General features: G+C 42.5%; 1 protein-coding gene and 1 long non-coding RNA gene across 5 annotated transcripts in view; both read left to right on the plus strand.

The window, feature by feature from the left end:
* The window catches only part of TTLL12 (tubulin tyrosine ligase like 12), a 62,903-nt gene that overhangs the window by 6,585 nt on the left and 34,764 nt on the right, over positions 1–21,554 (plus strand). For 3 of the 4 annotated variants that reach the window (XM_038416830.2, XM_043515727.1, XM_038416839.2), the window contains exon 2: positions 10,570–10,745. In XM_038416830.2, the coding sequence (XP_038272758.1) occupies positions 10,570–10,745 (176 nt within the window). Of the gene's footprint in view, positions 1–3,885; positions 8,873–8,979; positions 10,746–21,554 lie in introns of those variants that run through there. The other variant, XM_043515731.1, reaches the window with a different exon arrangement.
* Positions 10,943–16,687, plus strand: LOC122460507. Its single transcript, XR_006281855.1, has 3 exons — positions 10,943–10,953; positions 11,758–11,762; positions 16,420–16,687. It is a non-coding gene; the product is annotated as an uncharacterized LOC122460507 (long non-coding RNA).

A 21,554-nucleotide genomic window follows, 5' to 3' on the forward strand; every position in this document is an offset into this window, starting at 1 on the left:
ATACTGTGTTCAGCTCTGATCTCCCACGTTTAAGAAAGATGAATCCAGACTGAACAGGTGCAAAGAAGGGCTAATAAGATGATCAGAGGAATTGAGAACCTACCTTATGAGAGGAGACTTAAGAAGCTTGGCTTGTTTAGCCTAACCAAACAAAGACTATGGGGAGATGCGATTATTCTGTATAAATACATCAGAGATAAACACTTGGGAGTGAGAGGAGTTATTTAAGTTGAGGGCCAATGCTGGCACAAGAACAAATGGATATAAACTGGCCATCAGCAAGTTTAGGCTTGTAATTAGATGATGGTTTCTAACCATCCGAAGAGTGAAGTTCTAGAACAGCTTTCCAAGGAGAGTAGTCAAGGCTGTTATAAGCATAAAGATAAGGGTAGCATAAAATCCCTCCTTGCAGCTGTACTGAATTGCTTTATTGTAAGGGGTTAAGAAGCTTAAATAACCTGGTTAGCACCTGACCAGAGGGACCAATAAGGAAAGAAGATAATTTAAATGGGGGTGGGGGGGAGGTTTTGTTTGTGCTTTTTTGTTTTTGTTCCCTCTCCGGATGGAGAGAGAGAGACCAGGCAGAAACAACTTTTTTTTTTTAAACATGCCTGAAATGATTTATTTAAGATTACAAAAATTGTAAGTAAGGCAAGCAAATGCATTAGATTATTTTTTGTTTTAGTTGGTGAATTATTTCTATGCTAAAAGATAGTTTTATTTTTGTGTTTTGTAACTATAAAACTGAGTTTAGAGGGGAGTCTTCTGTGTTTTAAAAAAAATTTTATTACTCTGTAAAGTTTCCTTCCATCCTAATTTCATAGGTGTGATTCTTTTACTTTTTATTTAAAAAAAAAAAAAAGTTCTTTTAAGAACTTGATTGATTTTAGTGTCCTAAAGATAAAGGGTCTGATTTGTACTTACTTTAAAGACAATTGGTTCATATATTATTCTCAAGCCTCCCCAGAAAAGGGAGTGAAGGGGTTTGGGGGGATATTTTGGGGGAATAGGGACTCCAAGTAATCCTTTCCTGAATTTGTGTAAATCATTTGGTGGTGACAGCAATACCATCCAAGAACAAGGAAAGGAATTTGTGCCTTGGGGAAGTTTTTTAACCTCAGCTGGTAGAATATAAGCTTAGGGAGTCTTTCATGCAGGTCCCCACATCAGAGTTCAGAGGGGGGAGGGAACCCTGGATATAAACTGGCCATTAACAAGTTTAGGCTTGTAATTAGATGATGGTTTCTAACCATCCGAAGAGTGAAGTTCTAGAACAGCTTTCCAAGGAGAGTAGTCAAGGCTGTTATAAGCATAAAGATAAGGGTAGCATAAAATCCCTCCTTGCAGCTGTACTGAATTGCTTTATTGTAAGGGGTTAAGAAGCTTAAATAACCTGGTTAGCACCTGACCAGAGGGACCAATAAGGAAAGAAGATAATTTAAATGGGGGTGGGGGGGAGGTTTTGTTTGTGCTTTTTTGTTTTTGTTCCCTCTCCGGATGGAGAGAGAGAGACCAGGCAGAAACAACTTTTTTTTTTTAAACATGCCTGAAATGATTTATTTAAGATTACAAAAATTGTAAGTAAGGCAAGCAAATGCATTAGATTATTTTTTGTTTTAGTTGGTGAATTATTTCTATGCTAAAAGATAGTTTTATTTTTGTGTTTTGTAACTATAAAACTGAGTTTAGAGGGGAGTCTTCTGTGTTTTAAAAAAAATTTTATTACTCTGTAAAGTTTCCTTCCATCCTAATTTCATAGGTGTGATTCTTTTACTTTTTATTTAAAAAAAAAAAAAGTTCTTTTAAGAACTTGATTGATTTTAGTGTCCTAAAGATAAAGGGTCTGATTTGTACTTACTTTAAAGACAATTGGTTCATATATTATTCTCAAGCCTCCCCAGAAAAGGGAGTGAAGGGGTTTGGGGGGATATTTTGGGGGAATAGGGACTCCAAGTAATCCTTTCCTGAATTTGTGTAAATCATTTGGTGGTGACAGCAATACCATCCAAGAACAAGGAAAGGAATTTGTGCCTTGGGGAAGTTTTTTAACCTCAGCTGGTAGAATATAAGCTTAGGGAGTCTTTCATGCAGGTCCCCACATCAGAGTTCAGAGGGGGGAGGGAACCCTGGATATAAACTGGCCATTAACAAGTTTAGGCTTGAAATTAGATGATGGTTTCTAACTGTCCGAGGAGTGAAGTTCTGCAACAGCCTTCCAAGAAGAATAGTCAAGGCAAAAAAACCTAACTGGTTCGAGGGCTGAGCTTGATAAGTTTTATGGAGGGGAGGATGGTATGATTAGATAGGCCAAATGCTATTGTAGGCAATCTGCAACTGCTAGTAGCAAATATATCTGTTGGCTAAAGAGGGGACATTACATGGAAGGGCTCTTAGTTATTGCAGTGAATTCTTTCCCAGGTGTTTGGGTGGTGGGAATTTGCTGACATCCTCAATGTCCAACTGATCTCCATATTTGGGATCAGGAAGGAATTTTCCCCCAGCTCATATTGGCAGAGACCCTGGGATATTTTTGTTATTTTTTTGCCTTCCTGGCATTGGCCACTATCGGAAGACAGGATATTGGACTAGATGGACCATTGGTCTGACCTCGTATGGCCGTTCTTGTGTTCTCTGCAGCATGGGGCACATGTCATTTGCTGGTTTTAACTGGAGTAAGTGGTGGATTCTCTGCAACTTTGAATCATGATTTGAGGACTTCCACATCTCAGCCAGAGGTTATGCATCTATTACAGGATTAGGTGGGTCAAGTTCTGTGGCCTGTGATATGCAGGAGGCCAGACTAGGTAATCAAGATGGTCTCTGCTGGCCTTAAAGTCTGTGAGGGATAGGAACTTTTTTCTTTTTTCAATGCAAAAAGCTTAGATTTTTGTGGCGGACTTCAGTGGCCAAAGGTGTGCAAGGGTTGGCTTCTGTGGGAACATCCATTGCCACAGAACTTCGGTTACATGGAGCCTCAACTATGCAAGAACCTAAATGTTTATATTGCTTAATGTACCCTGGGGTTATTTTCCTTTTTGATATTTAAGAAACAAAATAGAACATTAACAGCTTCTATTAATTGTAGAACAAAAAGCAGATGTAAAATTAACTGTGAGTGGGTTGGGTAAGCAGTTAAGGTGATGGTGGTAATGAGAGCAGGGAAATGGATGGATCCCTTAACTGTTCACTTCCAGGCATCTTAATATCTTGTAATTTTTAAAAAATACGTAAAGAAAGTTGTTTTGGGTGTTAGCTGGTTTCATTCTTAATTCACAACGAATTTACACTGTGTGAGTTTATTGAGCTGAGGAGTAAGCTAGTGAGCAGATCAGGAAAACGCTGGTCTAAGGAAAACTGCAGCAGGAGGAATAAAGCTTTAGTTAAGTGTGAAATGTAATCTCTTCTCAGTTACCAGGTAACACAGTGAACTACAAAATATTGGCCTATACATAAACACAAAAAGTTGGCGGTTTCTCCTCCTTTTTTATTAATACTTGTCAAACAAAGTTATAACCTCTTGCTAAACAACTGTATTTTTCATCGCTATCCAAACGCCAACAATGATTATCTGCATTAAAGGGAAACTGAAATTACTAGCGCTCTGTTCCTGGTGTCCACTGGAATGTGTAACAGCAAATATATTCCTAATTAATTAAAATATAACTTCAGTAATATTGCTTTAAAAACTCTATTCCAATAGTATGTATGTAAATTCTAGCCAACACATCACTAACACCCTACCCCAAGCAGAGTTCTGACCTCATAAAGCAAAAGTGCTGGAGACTCCATGAAATCCATTAGGGACTTTGCTGTTCCTATTGATTTTTGCATGGATGGTGTTCAGATACTCCAGTGACGGGCTATGCTATAAAACCCTTAGATATTTTTCCATCTTCGTCTTCCCATCTTTCCTCCATAGCAGCCCACCCACTATTCCTTCTCCTGTAAACTTGATACTACAGCAGGTTACCCTAGAATGTAGAAGTATGGTTCCTGACTAGTTTTGCTTCACAGGTGCTTAGTTGATTTTCCACAGTTCTCCTGCTAGGAGGATTAATAAAAATAATTATCTTGACGCAACACTGGTTTGTGAGGTGCCGAGAAAATATCATGTACTCATTACTTAAAGTGAATTCCCCCAGGTAGGAAGCTGTTAGTGCTTAGAATTAGTGAGACTTTTAGGGGCTTGGTCTTGTTTCCAGACTTGACATGTTAAACCAATAATTCTTCAGTTTTTTCCACTTTTTTTTTTCCTCAATCTGATTAGCTTTGTGCAAGTAATTCTAATGCCTTCTTAAACAATGTGGAGAGAACTAATGATCTGCCTGATCCTGTCTGGTCACATTGTGGACCTAAGTGGCTTAGAGAAGTAGCAGCTTTTGTACTAAGTGTCTGTCCAATTTGAAATCTTTTATGTTTTTTTTTTTAAAAGTATATGTTGGACTTGGAAACTATAAAAGCAGATATATATGAGACATTTCATGGTTATGCAACAGATGTACAAGTTCACATCAGCTAGAATCTCAGAAAAGACTTCTCGTAACCTATCTAATTAGTCTAGACTCTAGATCATGATCCTGCAGCTGTGATAGGAAGGATTGAAAACAAACCCCAGAGAATCTCTGACAATAGTAATCGAGGTAAGTGCATAGAAATTAACTAGCTGCACTGCATGAAATCATTCTGAATGCCCAAGGGTGAGTAAACTTGTGCATTTCATCAAGTTAGCCTACAATGTACAATGCATTTTTCTTTAATATAACTTGTAAAAAGAAGCCAAGCTGAAAAGTTTCTTACCACTTGAGAGCTGATTGTAAAGACAGATTTCCTCTTGGACTAAATCAGGACCCCTAATATGCATCAATGCAATCGAGCCTAGAGAGCAAATTGCATTGATTGGTCTTGTATCCTATACCCAAACAGTTTAGGGCTAGGTTCTTGCCAGATTTAAATCTGTTGGCTTTAGTGAAGTTAAACCACAAGTAAATCTGGCCCTGTATTTTCAGCTTCTAAAAATACTTTTTGTGACATGGATAAACAAAGGGACAGAACTACTAATGACTGTGGAACAAAAACTTCCGGTCTCTGGCCATGTCCACGCTAAAAACTTTGGTCAAAGCAAGTTACTTTGGCTTAAAGCCAGAGCAGTTAATGTATTGCTTGTGTGTCTGTGCACTTGGCTCCTTTTGTCGGTGTTGTGCATAATCCTCATGAGTGCTTGCATCAGTGCACGGTGCCGTGCACCATGGGTAGATATCCCAATGTCCAACCTGCCATTGTACAATGCACTGTCTTTTTGGGAAGTTTTGGCGATTCATGGTGGGACAAACGAGTAGCGCAGCCGTGACTGGGAGCCAGGGGTCAACTTCTAAGCACGCTACTGCCTCCATCCCATATTGTCATTTATATTCCATAACTTTTTGCACCTTTTTTTAAAAAAAAATCCAATGAACATATGCAGCCCTTCTCGTTGGCCACCATCTCTGACAGAAGCATTGAGACTGCAAGGCATTGCACTATTCTCATAAGCTTTTCAAGCATAGGATGCACAATCCTACTGTATTCGCTAAACCAAGAAGAACCAAATCAGCGTGGAACACAGTAAGAACCAATTCAAGGTGGTTGGTGGTGTTCATGGAGAAGTTGCAGATGGTGGAGTGCCGCTTCTGGGCTCAAGAAATGAGCACTGACTGGAGGGATCGCATCGTGCTCCAGGCTTGGGATGACGAGCAGTAGCTCAGAACTTTCAGATGTGCAAGGCCACATTCCCGGAGCTGTGTGCTGAGATCACCCCAACCTTTCTGTGCAGGGACATCAAAATGAGAGGCGCACTAACAGTGGAGAAGCGAGTGGCAATAGCACTATGGAAACTTGCAATGCCAGATTGCTACCAGTCAGTGGGGAAATCATTCTGAAGTTGAAAAATTCACTGGGGCGGGCTGTTGTCATGGAGTTGTGCAGGGCTATTAATAGTCTCCCGCTGTCTAGGGATGTGATTCTCGCAATATGGAGGCCCGAGTGGATGGATTTGCAGAAGTGGGGTTCTGAACTGTGGTGGGCAATAGATGGTACACATCTCTATTTTGGCACCAGACGACCTTGCTAGAAAATACATCAACAGAAGGGGCTACTTTTCTATGGTTATGGAGCCATTGGTGGATTACTGGGGACACTTCACTGACATCAATGTGGGCTGGTAAGAGCAGGTGGGTGACACTCGCCTCTTTAAGAACACAGGACTGTTCAGAAAGCTACAAGCCGGGGCTTTCTTTCCCAACCAGCAGATTACCATTGGTGGTGATGAAATGCCAGTAGTGATCCTGGGAGATCCAGCCTTCCCATGGCTCGTGAAGCCATACACTGGCCACCTCGACAGCACCAAGGAAAGATTCGGCTACCTGCTCAGCAGGTGCAGAATGACAGTTGAATACGCTTTTGGTAGATTGAAGGGATGCTGACATTTATTTACTCACAAGATTAGATCTCAGTGGGGAAAAAACATTCCACTGGTTGTAGTCCCTTGCTGTGTCCTGCATAATATCCGTGAAGCAAAGGCAGAAAAATTGCTGCTGGTGTGGAGGGCGGAGGTGGAGCAGGTATCTGCTGAGTTTGAACAGGTTGACACAAAGGCTATTAGAAAAGCTCAACACAGGGACTACAACTACGTGGACCAGGGAGGCATTGAAAGAGAACTTTAACAGTGAACCACAGTAATGCATTGTGGCATACGGTGCTCAACCTGGCCTGGCTGCTTGGGGGCCTGTTAAGAGTTGTGTGGTGCTTGGTGTATATCTGGGAATATAACACTGTCCATGCACCTATTAATTTTGCAGTGTTTGCTGTACACTTTTATGATTATTTTACTGTTCCTGATTGCATGAGTTGTTACACTATAACAAGTGTTTTTTCAGAACTGCTAGGCACTCTGCAGTATATATTGAAAACTAATAAAGAAGTATTTATTTTAAAAAATATAATTTTATTCAGTAACTGGCATACCCAAGGTACAGTCTGGACTGTTGAACAGCTATGTCTCCTCAGCTCTCTAACCCGGGGTGCCTCTTACACTGCTTTGCTGTGAGAGCTGCCACTTCTGGTCTGCACACACAGCCTCCAGCATGTAAGTTACTCCCAGTTATAGTGTGCAAGTGCTGTAGCCAGTTGCTCTCGAATTACACCGCAGAGCAACACCAGCCAATTCCCAGTCCCAGACTTTCCCCAGAAATGTACGTCGTGTACTGCCCAGAACTATCCTGCACAACACAAGCTCATATAAAGTCCATTATTTTATTAATAGAAAATGAGATGCACAAATCCTGTTATTCCAGATGGAGTTTCCCAAACACTTCAATTTAAACACATTGGTTTAGATCAAACAAGTTTGAGGTACAAAAGGATAAATTTTTTTAAATGAATACAAGTAATGAGGCATAAAAGTCAGAATTGGTTACATGAAAAATTAAAACTCAACTAATGCCTCACTTAACAAACTAGAATAAATTCAAAGCCAAGTCTCTCTCTCCATGTGTTTCAGCAGCTCTATTGGTTGAACTTCTTTCAGTCAGGATCCCTCCCCCAGTGCAATGCTGCTTCCTTTGTTCTTCAGATCTCATGGATGCTGTAGGTAGAGAGAAAGGAAGGAGTGATTTGGGGCGTCTGCCCTCCCTTCTTACAGTTCTGTCCCTTATTCGAGATGCATCTCCAGCTGAGGTTCAAGAGATAAAATGTCCGTGTGGACGAGAACATCACGCTGTTTCTTTTTAATATATAGATTTAGTTTGTTTTTTTGGATCCATGTCCACTGCCAAGAAAAGGAATACCCACTTAAGCATGTGTTTGGCCCATTTGACCTGCTTATGCCTGGCTCAGGCTTCAGCTTGTCTTTTGTCTCTGAAGAATTGGTTTGGCCACTCCCCAGACTCGGAATATGTCTTAGTAACACCATACAGTGGAATCTGATAACTTGCAATGTTGCCCCACACATTTTTAACAGGACAGTATTTACCAGTGAGTTAAGAGTTTTCAAATGATGCCTCAGGCATGTTTGTACAAAGATTATCATAATAGTATGCACGGGCTGAATACATGGATACAGACCATCACAGCAATAAAACCAGTACAAAGAAAAATCTGTGCAATTTAAAAGCAAAAAAAAAAAACCTTAATGGAACAGACTTTAACAAGGGGAAAGAACTTTCATGTCCATTTTACTTACACATACACTGACCTGTGAGAGCCATGGTTGCTGTATGTGAAGCTGTGATGGTCCTTAATGTTCCCTGGGCTGGAGTGGGAGTGGCAGAGGTAGGGATACAACCCCTGAAGCCAGGTGGAATATTGAGGGTAGGTGTAAGGAGGTGATGTAATGGAGTTCACCATTTACTGCAAAGGGAGGCAAGACCATGACTGTTGAACCTGTAGGTCCAGAAGAGTTTGTAGCATCCATGTTTGCTGCTGCTGAAGCCCATTTGTGTCCTGGTGCATCTCCCTCTCCTTTTCCTGCTGGGACCCCTGGGCCTTTCTCCAGGCTATCTGGAGGTTAGGTTCATCCTCCAGGTCCTGTGCTAACAGTCTGATGCTGCACTGTCTTGCAGTATCTCATTGAAAATGTCATCCTGAAGCCTCTTCTTTCTCCTCCTTGTCTGGCTCAGGAGTTCTATGGGTGTGAAGGGAAAGACCCTCAAGGCCGCAATGGCAGCAGCTGCAGATAAAACACACAGATAAAACATTGTCAGTGGAATGCAATGGAAAGCAAAACTTAAGATTCAGAACTCCCTTCTTTGGCTCCCACAAAGTTTTTAAACGAGACATGCTCGTTGACATATCTGCTTTGGAGTGCTTATGTATGGCACCACTCACAGCTCCTGCCATGGTGAGTACAGCCCACCCAGGGTGAGGGAAATGAGGAGGGAATTTCTCAGATGCATGAAACTATAAGTATAGGGCAATAGCACTGAATATTGGCACCATTTTCCACAGTGGGGGTGATTTTTAGCTGATGTCCCTCTCCAGAGGGGAAACAAAGGCACAAGAGAGTACAGCTGCTGCTGACATCCCAAAGCCACCCGGGCCCATGTGCTGCTAGCCTTTGTACTGCAATGGTTCCTGCTGAAGTTATCGCTGACAGAAGTTATCGCATACAGAAAGTGTCCTGCTGTGGAGGAAGAAATAAGGCAGCCCTGCCTAGTAACCTTCAGGGGAAGTTTGCAGTGTACATCCATGAAAATTTCATCAAGATCTCTCAGGAGGATTTAAGGGATATAAACAAACTGCTCCCCAGGGTGGTCCCCCCCCCCCTTGCCTATCTCTACAGGGAATGAAAAGCTGATAACTATGCTACCTCTTTGTTGTATCACTTCCTCTTCTGGTACGAGAAAATTAATGCAAGTCGATAGTTGTGTCCTGTTAAATTGGGATTGCCATCACTGTAATGGGGATATAAATTTACACACTTATCCGAGGTTCCTTTCTCTGCACTGGACTCACTCATGCTTGACTAGACTGCAGTGGAGTCTCAAACAGATCCTGGTTCATGACCTAGCTGGACCACCCAGTTGCATGTCCCCCATCCTTCTCCTTGTGCTCATTGTTCACACAAGGGGCCTGTGACCTGGGCTTCCTGGAGTGATCTGTGGAATGGTAGTGGGGTCTCCACAAAATATGGCATACAGCTCTTTGTAAAAGCAGCTGGTCTGTAGCTCAGCATCAGATTGACTGTTGGCCTTCCTGACCTTCTGATATGCCTGGTGCAATTCCTTTGCTTTCACGTGGCACTGCTGCTCATGCCTGTCATACCCTTTTCTCCTGCATTCCCCTGTGCAATCTGCTCATAGATGTCCATGTTTCTATGGCTGGTCGGTAGCTGTTTGCACAGCCTCTTCTCCCCACAGACCCAGGAGGTCCAATATCTCCTGTCTTCTCCATGCTGGAGTGCATTGGGAACATGGAGCTGGCACGATCAGCTGGGCAGTTGCATACAACAATGGAGATTTGCTAGTTGTGCTCGCCAAGTTGGACAATCAGGGAAAAGGCAAGGGTCTTTAAAGGGGAATGCAGCCTTCTGATTTCCATGACCCTTGGGCAGTGGAGTTCACAACTGTAACTGGAACACTCAGCGCCTGGCATTCTGGGACAGCGCTAGAGAGCTGTTAGGGTTGACATAAGTAATGGAGTGTCTATCCTGAGGTCAGAGCAGCACAAGTATATAGACCATGGCTCAAAGTTGCTTGGAGAGATGGTGTTACTGTAATGGGGCAGTTACATCGGTGGGAGGCATGCACGCTTAGGTTGATGCAAAGCTGTTTACCTTGACTTGACTTTGTAGTGTAGACCAGGCCAATGTAAACTAAGAAATCTTTTTAATAACCCCTCCCATCATGGGAAAGAATAAGTTGTGCTATAGACTTTCCACTTCTTTTCCAAACGCAAAATGTTTATTAAATCACAGGCCAAACTTGACTAGCGAGAACCTCTAAACGTTGGACTATGTATGTCAGGTAACTTCAGGATAGATTGTAATGCTACCACTTCAACTGAATGCTTCTGGTTATATGGTGCTTTCATTCTCAGGTGTTTGATGCTGGTGAGTTTTTTGGAATAATGCAAGTAGAGGAGGTGGAAGAGGAAGAAGATGATGATGAAGAAATTGAAGACGAAATGAAAAAGAAACCAAATCCCGGAAATGAACTCTGTTACAAAGTTATCGTAACAAATGAGAATGGGCTACAAGCAGCAAATCCCAATAGGTAGGTTCTAGTCTTAGGATTTATGCCAAATCTCCTTATTTGAATAACCTTAACTCCTGAGTGATTGAGGTATGTGTCACTTGTTCTGAAACTTGTTGGTTTAACTGCTTTTCCATAATTACTCTTTACTGAAAAATTTAATTGTCTCAGAAAGATGAACTGTCGGCATCTTGGTGTAAAGTGAGCCTCACAAATGGTATTTGATTGTGTGATCCTAGTCACCCATGTATTCATACCTTACACACTACTTCAATGATGTCTGGACAATATATGCTTTGTGAGGTATTCTTTAATAACCCACTAGTCAGTAATATCATTGTGAAATGTATGCAAGAATGCTATATGTGGAATTATATATAGTCACGGATATTATGCTTTAAAGTCTGACCAAAAGACGTTTAAACCAGGGATGTCAGGAGGAGTTGATAGATAACCTCTTCCCTTTTTTTGGAGAAATTCTAATATCTCACACCAGGGTGTGGCCAAATTCGGTTTGCTATTCATTTGTATCAAAGATTGCAGAAAGAAACCATTGCATTATAAAAATCATCAGTGGGGGGTTGGGGAGACAGCATGAAGTCTACACCAGACAGTATGGTGCCCACACCCAGCAGGGACAAGCAACTTCATTTTGGGATGCATTTCAAAGGTTTACTGGACTATACGCAGAGGGGAACAAATCCTTAAGTTTTATCCTTCACCCGAGGAGACAAGGAAAGCCAGCACCTTGGACTGTGTGAGGATCCTGGCTAAGAGCTAGTCAGCTGTTGCTTGAAAAGGAAGGTGGTGAAGAAACTACCTCGAACAAAGACTGTAACTTATTAATGTAGGTCTTAGCTATTGGAAAACGTATTTGTACTTGTTTTATAACCCTTTCTGTCTTAATTCCTTATATTTGGTATCACTGAAACCTATGACTTCTTGTTTAATAAGCTTGTCTAACTTTTAATATAAACTAAGTCAGTACTGTGACTGAAATAAATGTTTGTCGACCCCCAATTAAATTGATGAGCTGAAGTGTATTGAGTCTTTAAAGGAGCAACAAACTTCATATCTTCTGGAATGTGCAGTGATGGGGCTATGCACAGCAGAGAGACATCTCTATGGAGCTCAGGGGCTGGAATTCAGTGACTGTTACTGTGAACCTAGGAAAGGTTAAGACTGGTAGAGTCCGGAGGAATTTTCTAGTGAGGAAGACTGGTGTGGCAGGGAGGTGACATACAGCTCACTCTTGCTGAGGTAGCACTGTGGCCCAAAGCTCTGGGTGTTCCCAGCATGGTGTTGCAGGTTGTAAGGATCACGGTTGTCTCTCTTTAGAATGCAGGAGGGCGTGATCGGAAATCAGTATTTACAAACTGGAGAGCAGAGACTATTGGATAGCTAGTTGGTGGTCTCTAGTCTGTTATGAATAGCAGACAGTTGTCTATAATTAGTTACAGAAAGAAAAGGAGGACTTGTGGCACCTTAGAGACTAACAAATTTATTTGAGCATAAGCTTTCGTAAGCTACAGCTCACTTCATCGGATGCATTTGGTGGAAAATACAGTGGGGAGATTTATATACGCACACAGAGAACATGAAACAATGGGTTTTATCATACACACTGTAAGGAGAGTGATCACTTAAGATGAGCCATCACCAGCTGCAAGGGGGGGGGGGAGGAAAACCTTTCATGGTGACAAGCAAGGTAGACTATTTCCAGCAGTGGTGGGTGGGGTGGGGGTAGAAATAACATGGGGAAATAGTTTTACTTTGTGTAATGACTCGTCCATTCCCAGTCTCTATTCAAGCCTAAGTTACTCTCACAGATCTTGGGAGACAGACCAGTCCTTGCTTACAGACAGCCCCCCAGTCTGAAGCAAATACTCACCAGCAACCACACAACAGAACCACTAACCCAGGAACCTATCCTTGCAACAAAGCCCGTTGCCAACTCTGTCCACATATCTATTCAGGGGATACCATCATAGGGCCTAATCACATCAGCCACACTATCAGAGGCTCGTTCACCTGCACATCTACCAATGTGATATATGCCATCATGTGCCAGCAATGCCCCTCTGCCATGTACATTGGCCAAACTGGACAGTCTCTATGTAAAAGAATGAATGGACACAAATCAGACGTCAAGAATTATAACATTCAAAAACCAGTTGGAGAACACTTCAATCTTTCTGGTCACTCGATCACAGACCTAAGAGTAGCTATCCTTCAACAAAAAAGCTTCAAAAACAGACTCCAACGAGAGACTGCTGAATTGGAATTAATTTGCAAACTGGATACAATTAACTTGGGCTTGAATAGAGACTGGGAATGGATGAGTCATTACACAAAGTAAAACTATTTCCCCATGGTATTTCTCCCTCCCACCCCACCCGCCACTGTTCCTCTGATATTCTTGTTAACTGCTGGAATTAGCCTACCTTGCTTGTCACCATGAAAGGTTTTTCCTCCTTTCCCCCCCTGCTGCTGGTGATGGCTTATCTTAAGTGATCACTCTCCTTACAGTGTGTATGATAAACCCATTGTTTCATGTTCTCTGTGTGTGTGTGTGTGTGTGTGTGTGTGTGTGTGTATATATATAAAAATCTCTCCTCTGCTTTTTCCACCAAATGCATCCGATGAAGTGAGCTGTAGCTCACGAAAGCTTACGCTCTAATAAATTTGTTAGTCTCTAAGGTGCCACGGGTACTCCTTTTCTTAATTGTATCCAGTTTGCAAATTAATTCCAGTTCAGCAGTCTCTCGCTGGAGTCTGTTTTTGAAGCTTTTTTGTTGAAGGATAGCCACTCTTAGGTCTGTGATCGAGTGACCAGAGAGATTGAAGTGTTCTCCAACTGGTTTTTGAATGTTATAATTCTTGACGTCTGATTTGTGTCCATTCATTCTTTTACGTAGAGACTGCCCAGTTTGGCCAATGTACATGGCAGAGGGGCATTGCTGGCACATGATGGCATATATCACGTTGGTAGATGCGCAGGTCAAACTGGACAGTCTCTCTATGTACAAGAATAAATGGACACAAATCAGATGTCAAGAATTATAACATTCAAAAACCATTCAATCTCTCTGATCACTCGATGTACCTAAAATGGTAATTCTTCAACAAAAAACCTTCAAAAACAGACTCCAATGAGAGACTGCTGAATTGGAATTAATTTAACGGTGTCCAGTTTGCAAATTAAGATTGAATAAAGACTGGGAGTGGATGTGTCATTACACAAAGTAAAACTATTTCCCCATATTTATTTTTTTCCCCCTACTGTTCCTCACACCTTCTTGTCAACTGCTGGAAATGACCCACCTTGATGATCACTACAAAAGGTGTGGTGGTTGGTTGGTTTGTTTGTTTGTAGCTCACCTTACCTGATTACTCTTGTTAGTGTGTATGATAACACCATTGTTTCATGTTCTCTGTGTATATAAAATCTCCCCACTGTATTTTCCACTGCATGCATCTGATGCAGTGAGCTGTAGCTCACGGAAGCTTATGCTCAAATAAATTCGTTAGTCTCTAAGGTGCCACAAGTATTACTTGTCTTTTTGCGGATACAGACTAACATAGCTGCTACTCTGAAACCTGTCATTCGTTATGCAAGGCACTGAATTTAGCCATATGGAGTGGAAATCCATCAACTTCATAAAGATGATGTCTGTATCTGTATGCGTTTTTTCCTTTCCAAATGCAACAAATGGACATCCTACCAAAAGGATTGAAGGTAAAAAATCCATTACAATCTACATACCACACAGACTATGGTTTCAGAGTAGCAGCCGTGTTAGTCTGTATTCGCAAAAAGAAAAGGAGTACTTGTGGCACCTTAGAGACTAACAAATTTATTAGAGCATAAGCTTTCGTGAGCTACAGCTCACTTCATCACTGTAGCTCACGAAAGCTTATGCTCTAATAAATTTGTTAGTCTCTAAGGTGCCACAAGTACTCCTTTTCTTTTCACACAGACTATGCTAAAAGATTGTGCCCCACACTCTCAAAAACTGCGGAACCACCTGATCACCATCCTATACAGCAAACGGGAAAGATTAAGAATGAGCTCTCAAAACTGGATACTCTCATTAAAAAAAAAAAAAATCAACCCTCCACGCAAACTCTCTCATGGCTGGACTTTACAAAAACTAGACAAGCCATTTACAAGACACTATTTTCTTTCCTACAAAAGAAAAAGGACACTAAGCTACGACATGCCACAAGGGGCCACAACAGTGGTTCCCTTAACCCACCCAGCAATATTGTTAATCTATCCAGCTATACTCTTAGCCCTACAGAAGAGTCTCTGTCCTATCTCGGAGCCTCTCCTTCTGCCCCTCCACCCCCACAAACATGATGCAGTTCTGTGGTGACCTAGAATCCTATTTTCGACATTTCCGACTCAAGGAATATTTCCAACATACCTCTAAACAACATACTAACCCACAGAGACCTTCCTACCAACACTACAAAAAGAAGGATTCTGGGTGGAGTCCTCCTGAAGGTCGAAACAGCAGACTGGACTTCTACATAGAGTGCTTCCGCCGACGTGCATGGGCTGAAATTGTGAAAAAGCAGCATCACTTGCCCCATAACCTCATCCGGGCAGAACACAATGCCATCCACAGCCTCAGAAACAACTCTGACATCATAATCAAAAAGGCTGACAAAGGAGGTGCTGTTGTCCTCATGAATAGGTTGCAATATGAACAAGAGGCTACTAGGCAGCTCTCCGCCACATTCTACAAGTCATTACCCTCTGATCCCACTGAGGGTTACCAAAAGAAACTACACCATCTGCTCAAGCAACTCCCTGAAAAAGCACAAGAACAAATCTGCATACACACCCCTAGAATCCCAAGCAGGGGTATTCTATCTGCTACCCAAGATCCATAAATCTGGAAATCCTGGACGCCCCGTCATCTCGGGCATTGGCATACTGACAGCAGGATTGTCTGGCTATGTAGACTCCCTCCTCAGGTCCTACGCTACCAGCACTCCCAGCTATTTTCAAGACACCACTGACTTCCTGAGGAAACTACAGTCCATCAGTGATCTTGCAGAAAATACCATCCTAGCCACCATGGATGTAGAAGCCCTCTACACCAACATTCTACAGAAAGATGGACTACAAGCCGTCAGGAACAGTATCCCCAATAATGTCACAGCAAACCTGGTGGCTGAACTTTGACTTTGTCCTCACCCATAACTATTTCACATTTGGGGACAATATATACCTTCAAATCAGTGGCACTGTGATGGGTACCCACATGGCCCCACAGTATGCCAACATTTTTATGGCTGACTTAGAACAACGCTTCCTCGGCTCTCGTCCCCTAATGCCCCTCCGCTACATTGATGACATCTTCATCATCTGGACCCATGGAAAAGAAGCCCTTGAGGAATTCCACCCTGATTTCAAGAATTTCCATCCCACCATCAACCTCAGCCTGGACCAGTCCACACAAGAGATCCACTTCCTGGACACTACGATGCTAATAAGTGATGGTCCCATAAACACCACCCTATACCAGAAATCTACTGACCGCTATGCCTACCTACATGTCTCTAGTTTTCATCCAGACCACACCACCTGATCCATTGTCTACAGCCAAGCTCTACGATACACAACAGCATTTGCTCCAACCCCTCAGACAGAGACAAACACCTACAAGATCTCTATTAAGAGTTCTTACAACTACAATACCCACCTGCTGAAGTGAAGAAACAGATTGACAGAGCCAGAAGAATACCCAGAAGTCACCTACTACAGGACAGGTCCAACAGAGAAAACAGCAGAACACCACTGGCCATCGCTTTCAGCCCTTAACTAAAACCTCCAACACATCATCAAGGATCTATAACGTATCCTGAAAGACGACCCATCACTCTCTCAGATCTTGGGAGAGAGGCCAGTCCTTGCTTACAGACAGCTCCCCAACCTGAAGCAAATACTCACCAACAACCACACACCAGAACCACTAACCCAGGGACCTATCCTTGCAACAAGGCCCGTTGCCAACTGTGTCCGCATATCTATTCAGGGGCCATCATCATAGGGTCTAATCACATCACCCACACTATTGGAGGCTCGTTCACTTGCACATCTACCAATGTGATGTATGCCATCATGTGCCAGCACTGCCCCTCTGCCATGTACATTAGCTAAACTGGACAGTCTCTACATAAAAGAATAAATGGACACAAATCAGACGTCAAGAATTATAACATTCAAAAACCGGTCGGAGAACACTTCAATCTCTCTGGTCACTCGATTACAGACCTGAGGGTGGCTATCCTTCAACAAAAAAACTTCAAAAACAGACTCGAACGGGAGACTGCTGAATTGGAATTAATTTGCAAACTGGATACAATTTAACTTAGGCTTGAATAAAGACTGGGAGTGGATGGGTCATTACACAAAGTAAAACTATTTCCCCATGTTTGTCTCTCCCCCCCCCCCCCCCGCACTGTTTCTCGCATGTTCTTGTCAACTGCTGTAAATGGCCCGCCTTGATTATCACTGCAAAAGGTTTTTTTTCTCTCCTCCTGGTAATAGCTCACCTTACTTGATCACTGTCTTTACCATGTGTATGGTAACACCCTTTGTTTCGTTGTGTGTGTGTGTGTGTGTGTGTGTGTAATATATCATCTCCCCACTGTATTTTTCCACTGCATGCATCCGATGAAGTGAGCTGTAGCTCACAAAAGCTTATGCTCAAATTTGTTAGTCTCTAAGGTGCCACAAGTACTTTTTTTTTCTTTCTTTTTGCGTATACAGACTAACACGGCTGCTACTCTGAAACCATTTATTGCAGCATCCACTCCACCACTTCTTCCTAAGAGAAATGAAATCCACTGGTGAGAGATCTCCATAGTACAAGAGATTCAGGGCTAAATTTAGTCCTCACACTTAGGCGAATTGTCCTATGCATCTGTGAAGGCATAATTTGAGCCAGAGCTGACCCTTGACCCTTAGGTTGACAGGATAGGCTCCTTTTAATGATGCTTACGGGGTGCACAGCAGAATAAGTACCAAGAGGCACAGAAAGCTTATATGACTGCATGAGGCACCTTTGTACAGTAACGCCTCACTTAGTCATCCCTGTTGACAAATCAGCAATGTAACAACATTAAGGTTCCTTCCGCACTCTGAACTCTCAGGTAAAGATGTGGGGACCTGAATGAAAGACCCCCTAAGCTTATTCTTACCAGCTTTAGGTTAAAAACTTTCCCAGGGTACAAACTTTGCTTTGTCCTTGAACCGTATGCTGCCGCCACCAAGTGTTTTAAACAAAGAACAGGGAAAGAGCCCACTTGGAGACGTCTTCCCCCAAAATATCCTCCCAAGCCTATGCCCCCTTTCCGGGGAAAGGTTTGATGATGATCCTCACCAATTAGTACAGGTGAACATAGACCCAAGCCCTTTGATTTTTCATTGTTCTTAAGATCCATCTGGTTCTTTAAAAAGAAGTTTAATTTAAAGAAAAGGTAAAAGAATCACCTCGGTAAAACTAGGATGGTAAATACTTTCCAGGGTAATCGGATTCAAAACATAGAGAAACCCTCTAGGCAAAACCTTAAGTTACAAAAACAGGAATATACATTCCATCCAGCACTGTTTATTTTACCGGCCATTAAACAAAAGGAAATCAAACACATTTCTAGCTAGATTACTTACTAACTTAACAAGAGTTGTGAGGCTGCCTTCCTGATCTGTTCCCGGCAAAAGCATCACACAGACAGACCCTTTGTTTCCCCCCTCCCCCCTCCAGATTTGAAAGTATCTTGTCCTCTCATTGGTCATTTTGGGTCAGGTGCCAGCGAGGTTCTTAGCTTCTTAACCCTTTACAGGTGAAAGGGTTTTGCCTCTGGCCAGGAGGGATTTTATAACACTGTATACAGAAAGGTGGTTACCCTTCCCTTTATATTTGACACTGATCAATGAGGGAACATGCTCATTTAAAGTTGTGCAGTGCTCCCTTATAATGTCATTTGGCAGCTGCTTGCTTTGTCCACTGCTTGCAGGAAGAGCAGCCCATTGCAATTAGCTGGTGGGGGCTTGGAACCAGGGTGGACCAGCAGCCCTCTATCCACTCCCCTAAGTTCCCTGCGTGGCAGCCATCCAGCAGGCTACCAATTGCTGGCAGTGCAGCTGTCCTTCCCCCCCACTGCCATGTGCTGCTCCTGCTCTCTGCCTTGGAGCTGCTCCCTGGGGGGCCTCGTGCTTGCTGTGTGTGTGAGTGGGGACAGGGGAAAGGATGGGGGGCTAATATCAGGTTAATAACAGCAATGGCTTAACCCTTGAGGGCTCAGCCAATTGCTAGTTCATCATTTAGCAGTAAGCCGTCCCCTAGGATGTATCCCACCCTCTGACTTCACCACCTCAATCAAGCTTCACAATGATAATCGCTGTGTACCAGTATTAAATTGTTTGTTTAAAACTTGTTCTGTGTGTGTGTGTGTGTGTGTGTGTGTGTGTGTGTGTGTAATAAAATATAGTCTTTTGTCTGGTGAAAAAAATTTCCCTGGAACCTAACCCTCCCTATTTACATTGTCTTATGGGGAAATTGGATTTGCTTAACATCATTTCTCTTAGTCACATTTTTCAGGAACATAACTACAACATTAAGCGAGGAGTTACTGTACTATATATACTACTTTATCTCCATAGTATTCTGTATCTTACACAATTCACCCTGTATGCTGCACTCTGTACCATGCACTCTATGGCTTGTAACGTGCAATTTGCACCCTATGTTCCCCATTTATTCAGATTGAGCTAATACTGGTGAAAGTTCACTTTTTTCTTTTTTTTAATCATGTTGTGAGTTCATCAGCTCAAATTGAAAGTGTCACTGCATCACCCTTCTGCACTTCCTTGCCAGTTGCCATCAGAAAAGTTTCCACACTCTGTGTTTGAAAAACCAGTGGAGAAAGAAATTGAAAAGAAATTAAGTGCTGGTGCATAGAGTTTGAAGGGAAATGAGAGGCAAATCACCAATTTGGAATACATTCAGATGCCATTTTAATGAAAAGGGAGATACTGTGACTGGATGTGTTGCATGTGTCACGCAAAAAAATTTGTACTTTAAACCAGTACTTCAAAATTATTTAAACATAAATGTAGACCAGAATCAGGATCCAGTTTGCTGAAGATATTTACCAAGCAATGTGTCATTATCACATGAGACATGAAGACAAGTGTGACTCAGGAATTATTGAAGTGTGTAGCAACAGACGTAAGACCTTTCGAGGTAGTCCGTGACAAGGGCTTCCTTGCATATTCTCAGTGTTTGATTAACATGGGTGCCAGATATGATCAAATGGATGCATGTGCACATTCCATAACATTAGCCCTGCATGCTGCACTTGTGGCATAAGAAAACAAATCTCCACGGAGCTGAAAAACATGCTTAGCAAGGTGAGTGGAGGGGTTGCCCTTGATCCGTGGATGATTGCAGAAAGGTTGCATATTTGGGAGTAACTGTTCGTTACATACAGTCACAACATGGTGGAGCGGATGCTTTGTGTGACTCGGTTTGAGAGCGGGAAACCAAAAACTGCAGAGAACATTAGATCTGCTGTTTCTTGGGCACTCGGAAGATTTATTTTTTTTTATATTAACAGTATCAACCTGATGGTTTTTTGTTATGGCCCAGGGAGCGAACATGGTTGCAGCCCTCAAGACCTATGTGTAAATTAGCTGCTCAGTGCACATTATAAATACCGTACTTGAGCAACAAAGATGAAGCAGTAACCGAACTGATCCACACATGTGGAAATCGCATTATTTCAGGAGATCTGCACTTCAAAGCACACTGCAAAAGTCTCCAAAAGGAGATATAGCAACACAATGGAACAGCAAACTACTCATGTTTAAGACAATCGCGGCGCAGTGGAACAGCATATATGAAATTCTGACAGAAAAGGGGGATTCTCAGCTCATTGATAGCATTGACCACAAGACCTTAAGCACCTTAATAGAGTTCCTGCAGCCCTTCAAGGAACCATTGGATATGCTAGAACAGTCATCACAGCCCACTCTCCATTTGGTACAAAAGGCCGAAAACTCATCTCCATCTTTCTATCACTGATGTAGATAGTCAGTCTGTCAACTCAAACCCAGCTTTGCAATGTCTCATGGAAATGGAGCTCGTGCACAGAGTAGTGGTTTTCCTGCACCCACAAATGAAGGGAATGAAAGGTTTCACTGAAGAGGAGAGACAGGAAGTTTGTCTCATTATAGCAGAGAAATATTCCTGCAATTAATCTTATGCTGCTTTCATCAGCTACACAGAGGCCATCACCAAAGGAAACGAAATAATCACATACAGAGTTTTGAGGATTTGGATAGCGATTGTGGAAGTGACAACGAGCAAGTGTCAAAGTGTATTTCCCCCCCCCCCCCCCCCAAAAGCTGACAAAGAATGGAGATGTGCAACTGCTGGATTGGTGGAGACAACACAAGCACAACTTTCCCCTTCTCAGTCGAGTTGCATGGTTTTGTGCATTCTATCCCAGCACCTAGTGCACCCTCCTAGAGAGCCTTTTCAATACCTGGGCACACAATTAATGAGAATCGCACTTCGCTTAAGCCAGAAACTCTGGATGATTTAATGTTTTTAAACAAAAGAAAATCAGCTGTCCCAAGGAAGACATCTAAAACGAAGTCCCGCAATTCAGGGCAGGTAGATAATTAAGCACTGCAGGGTTTGTATGGAAAAAGGTGAGCCCCGGCACAAATTAAGCGTTGTCTCGGTAGCCAGAGAGCACCTTCGCCCCCATCCTGCACCCACGTGGGGACGCTAACCTGGAGTCGGG

The sequence above is a fragment of the Dermochelys coriacea genome, chromosome 1 (genome assembly GCF_009764565.3).
Source record: "Dermochelys coriacea isolate rDerCor1 chromosome 1, rDerCor1.pri.v4, whole genome shotgun sequence".
Classification (NCBI taxonomy): domain Eukaryota; kingdom Metazoa; phylum Chordata; order Testudines; family Dermochelyidae; genus Dermochelys; species Dermochelys coriacea.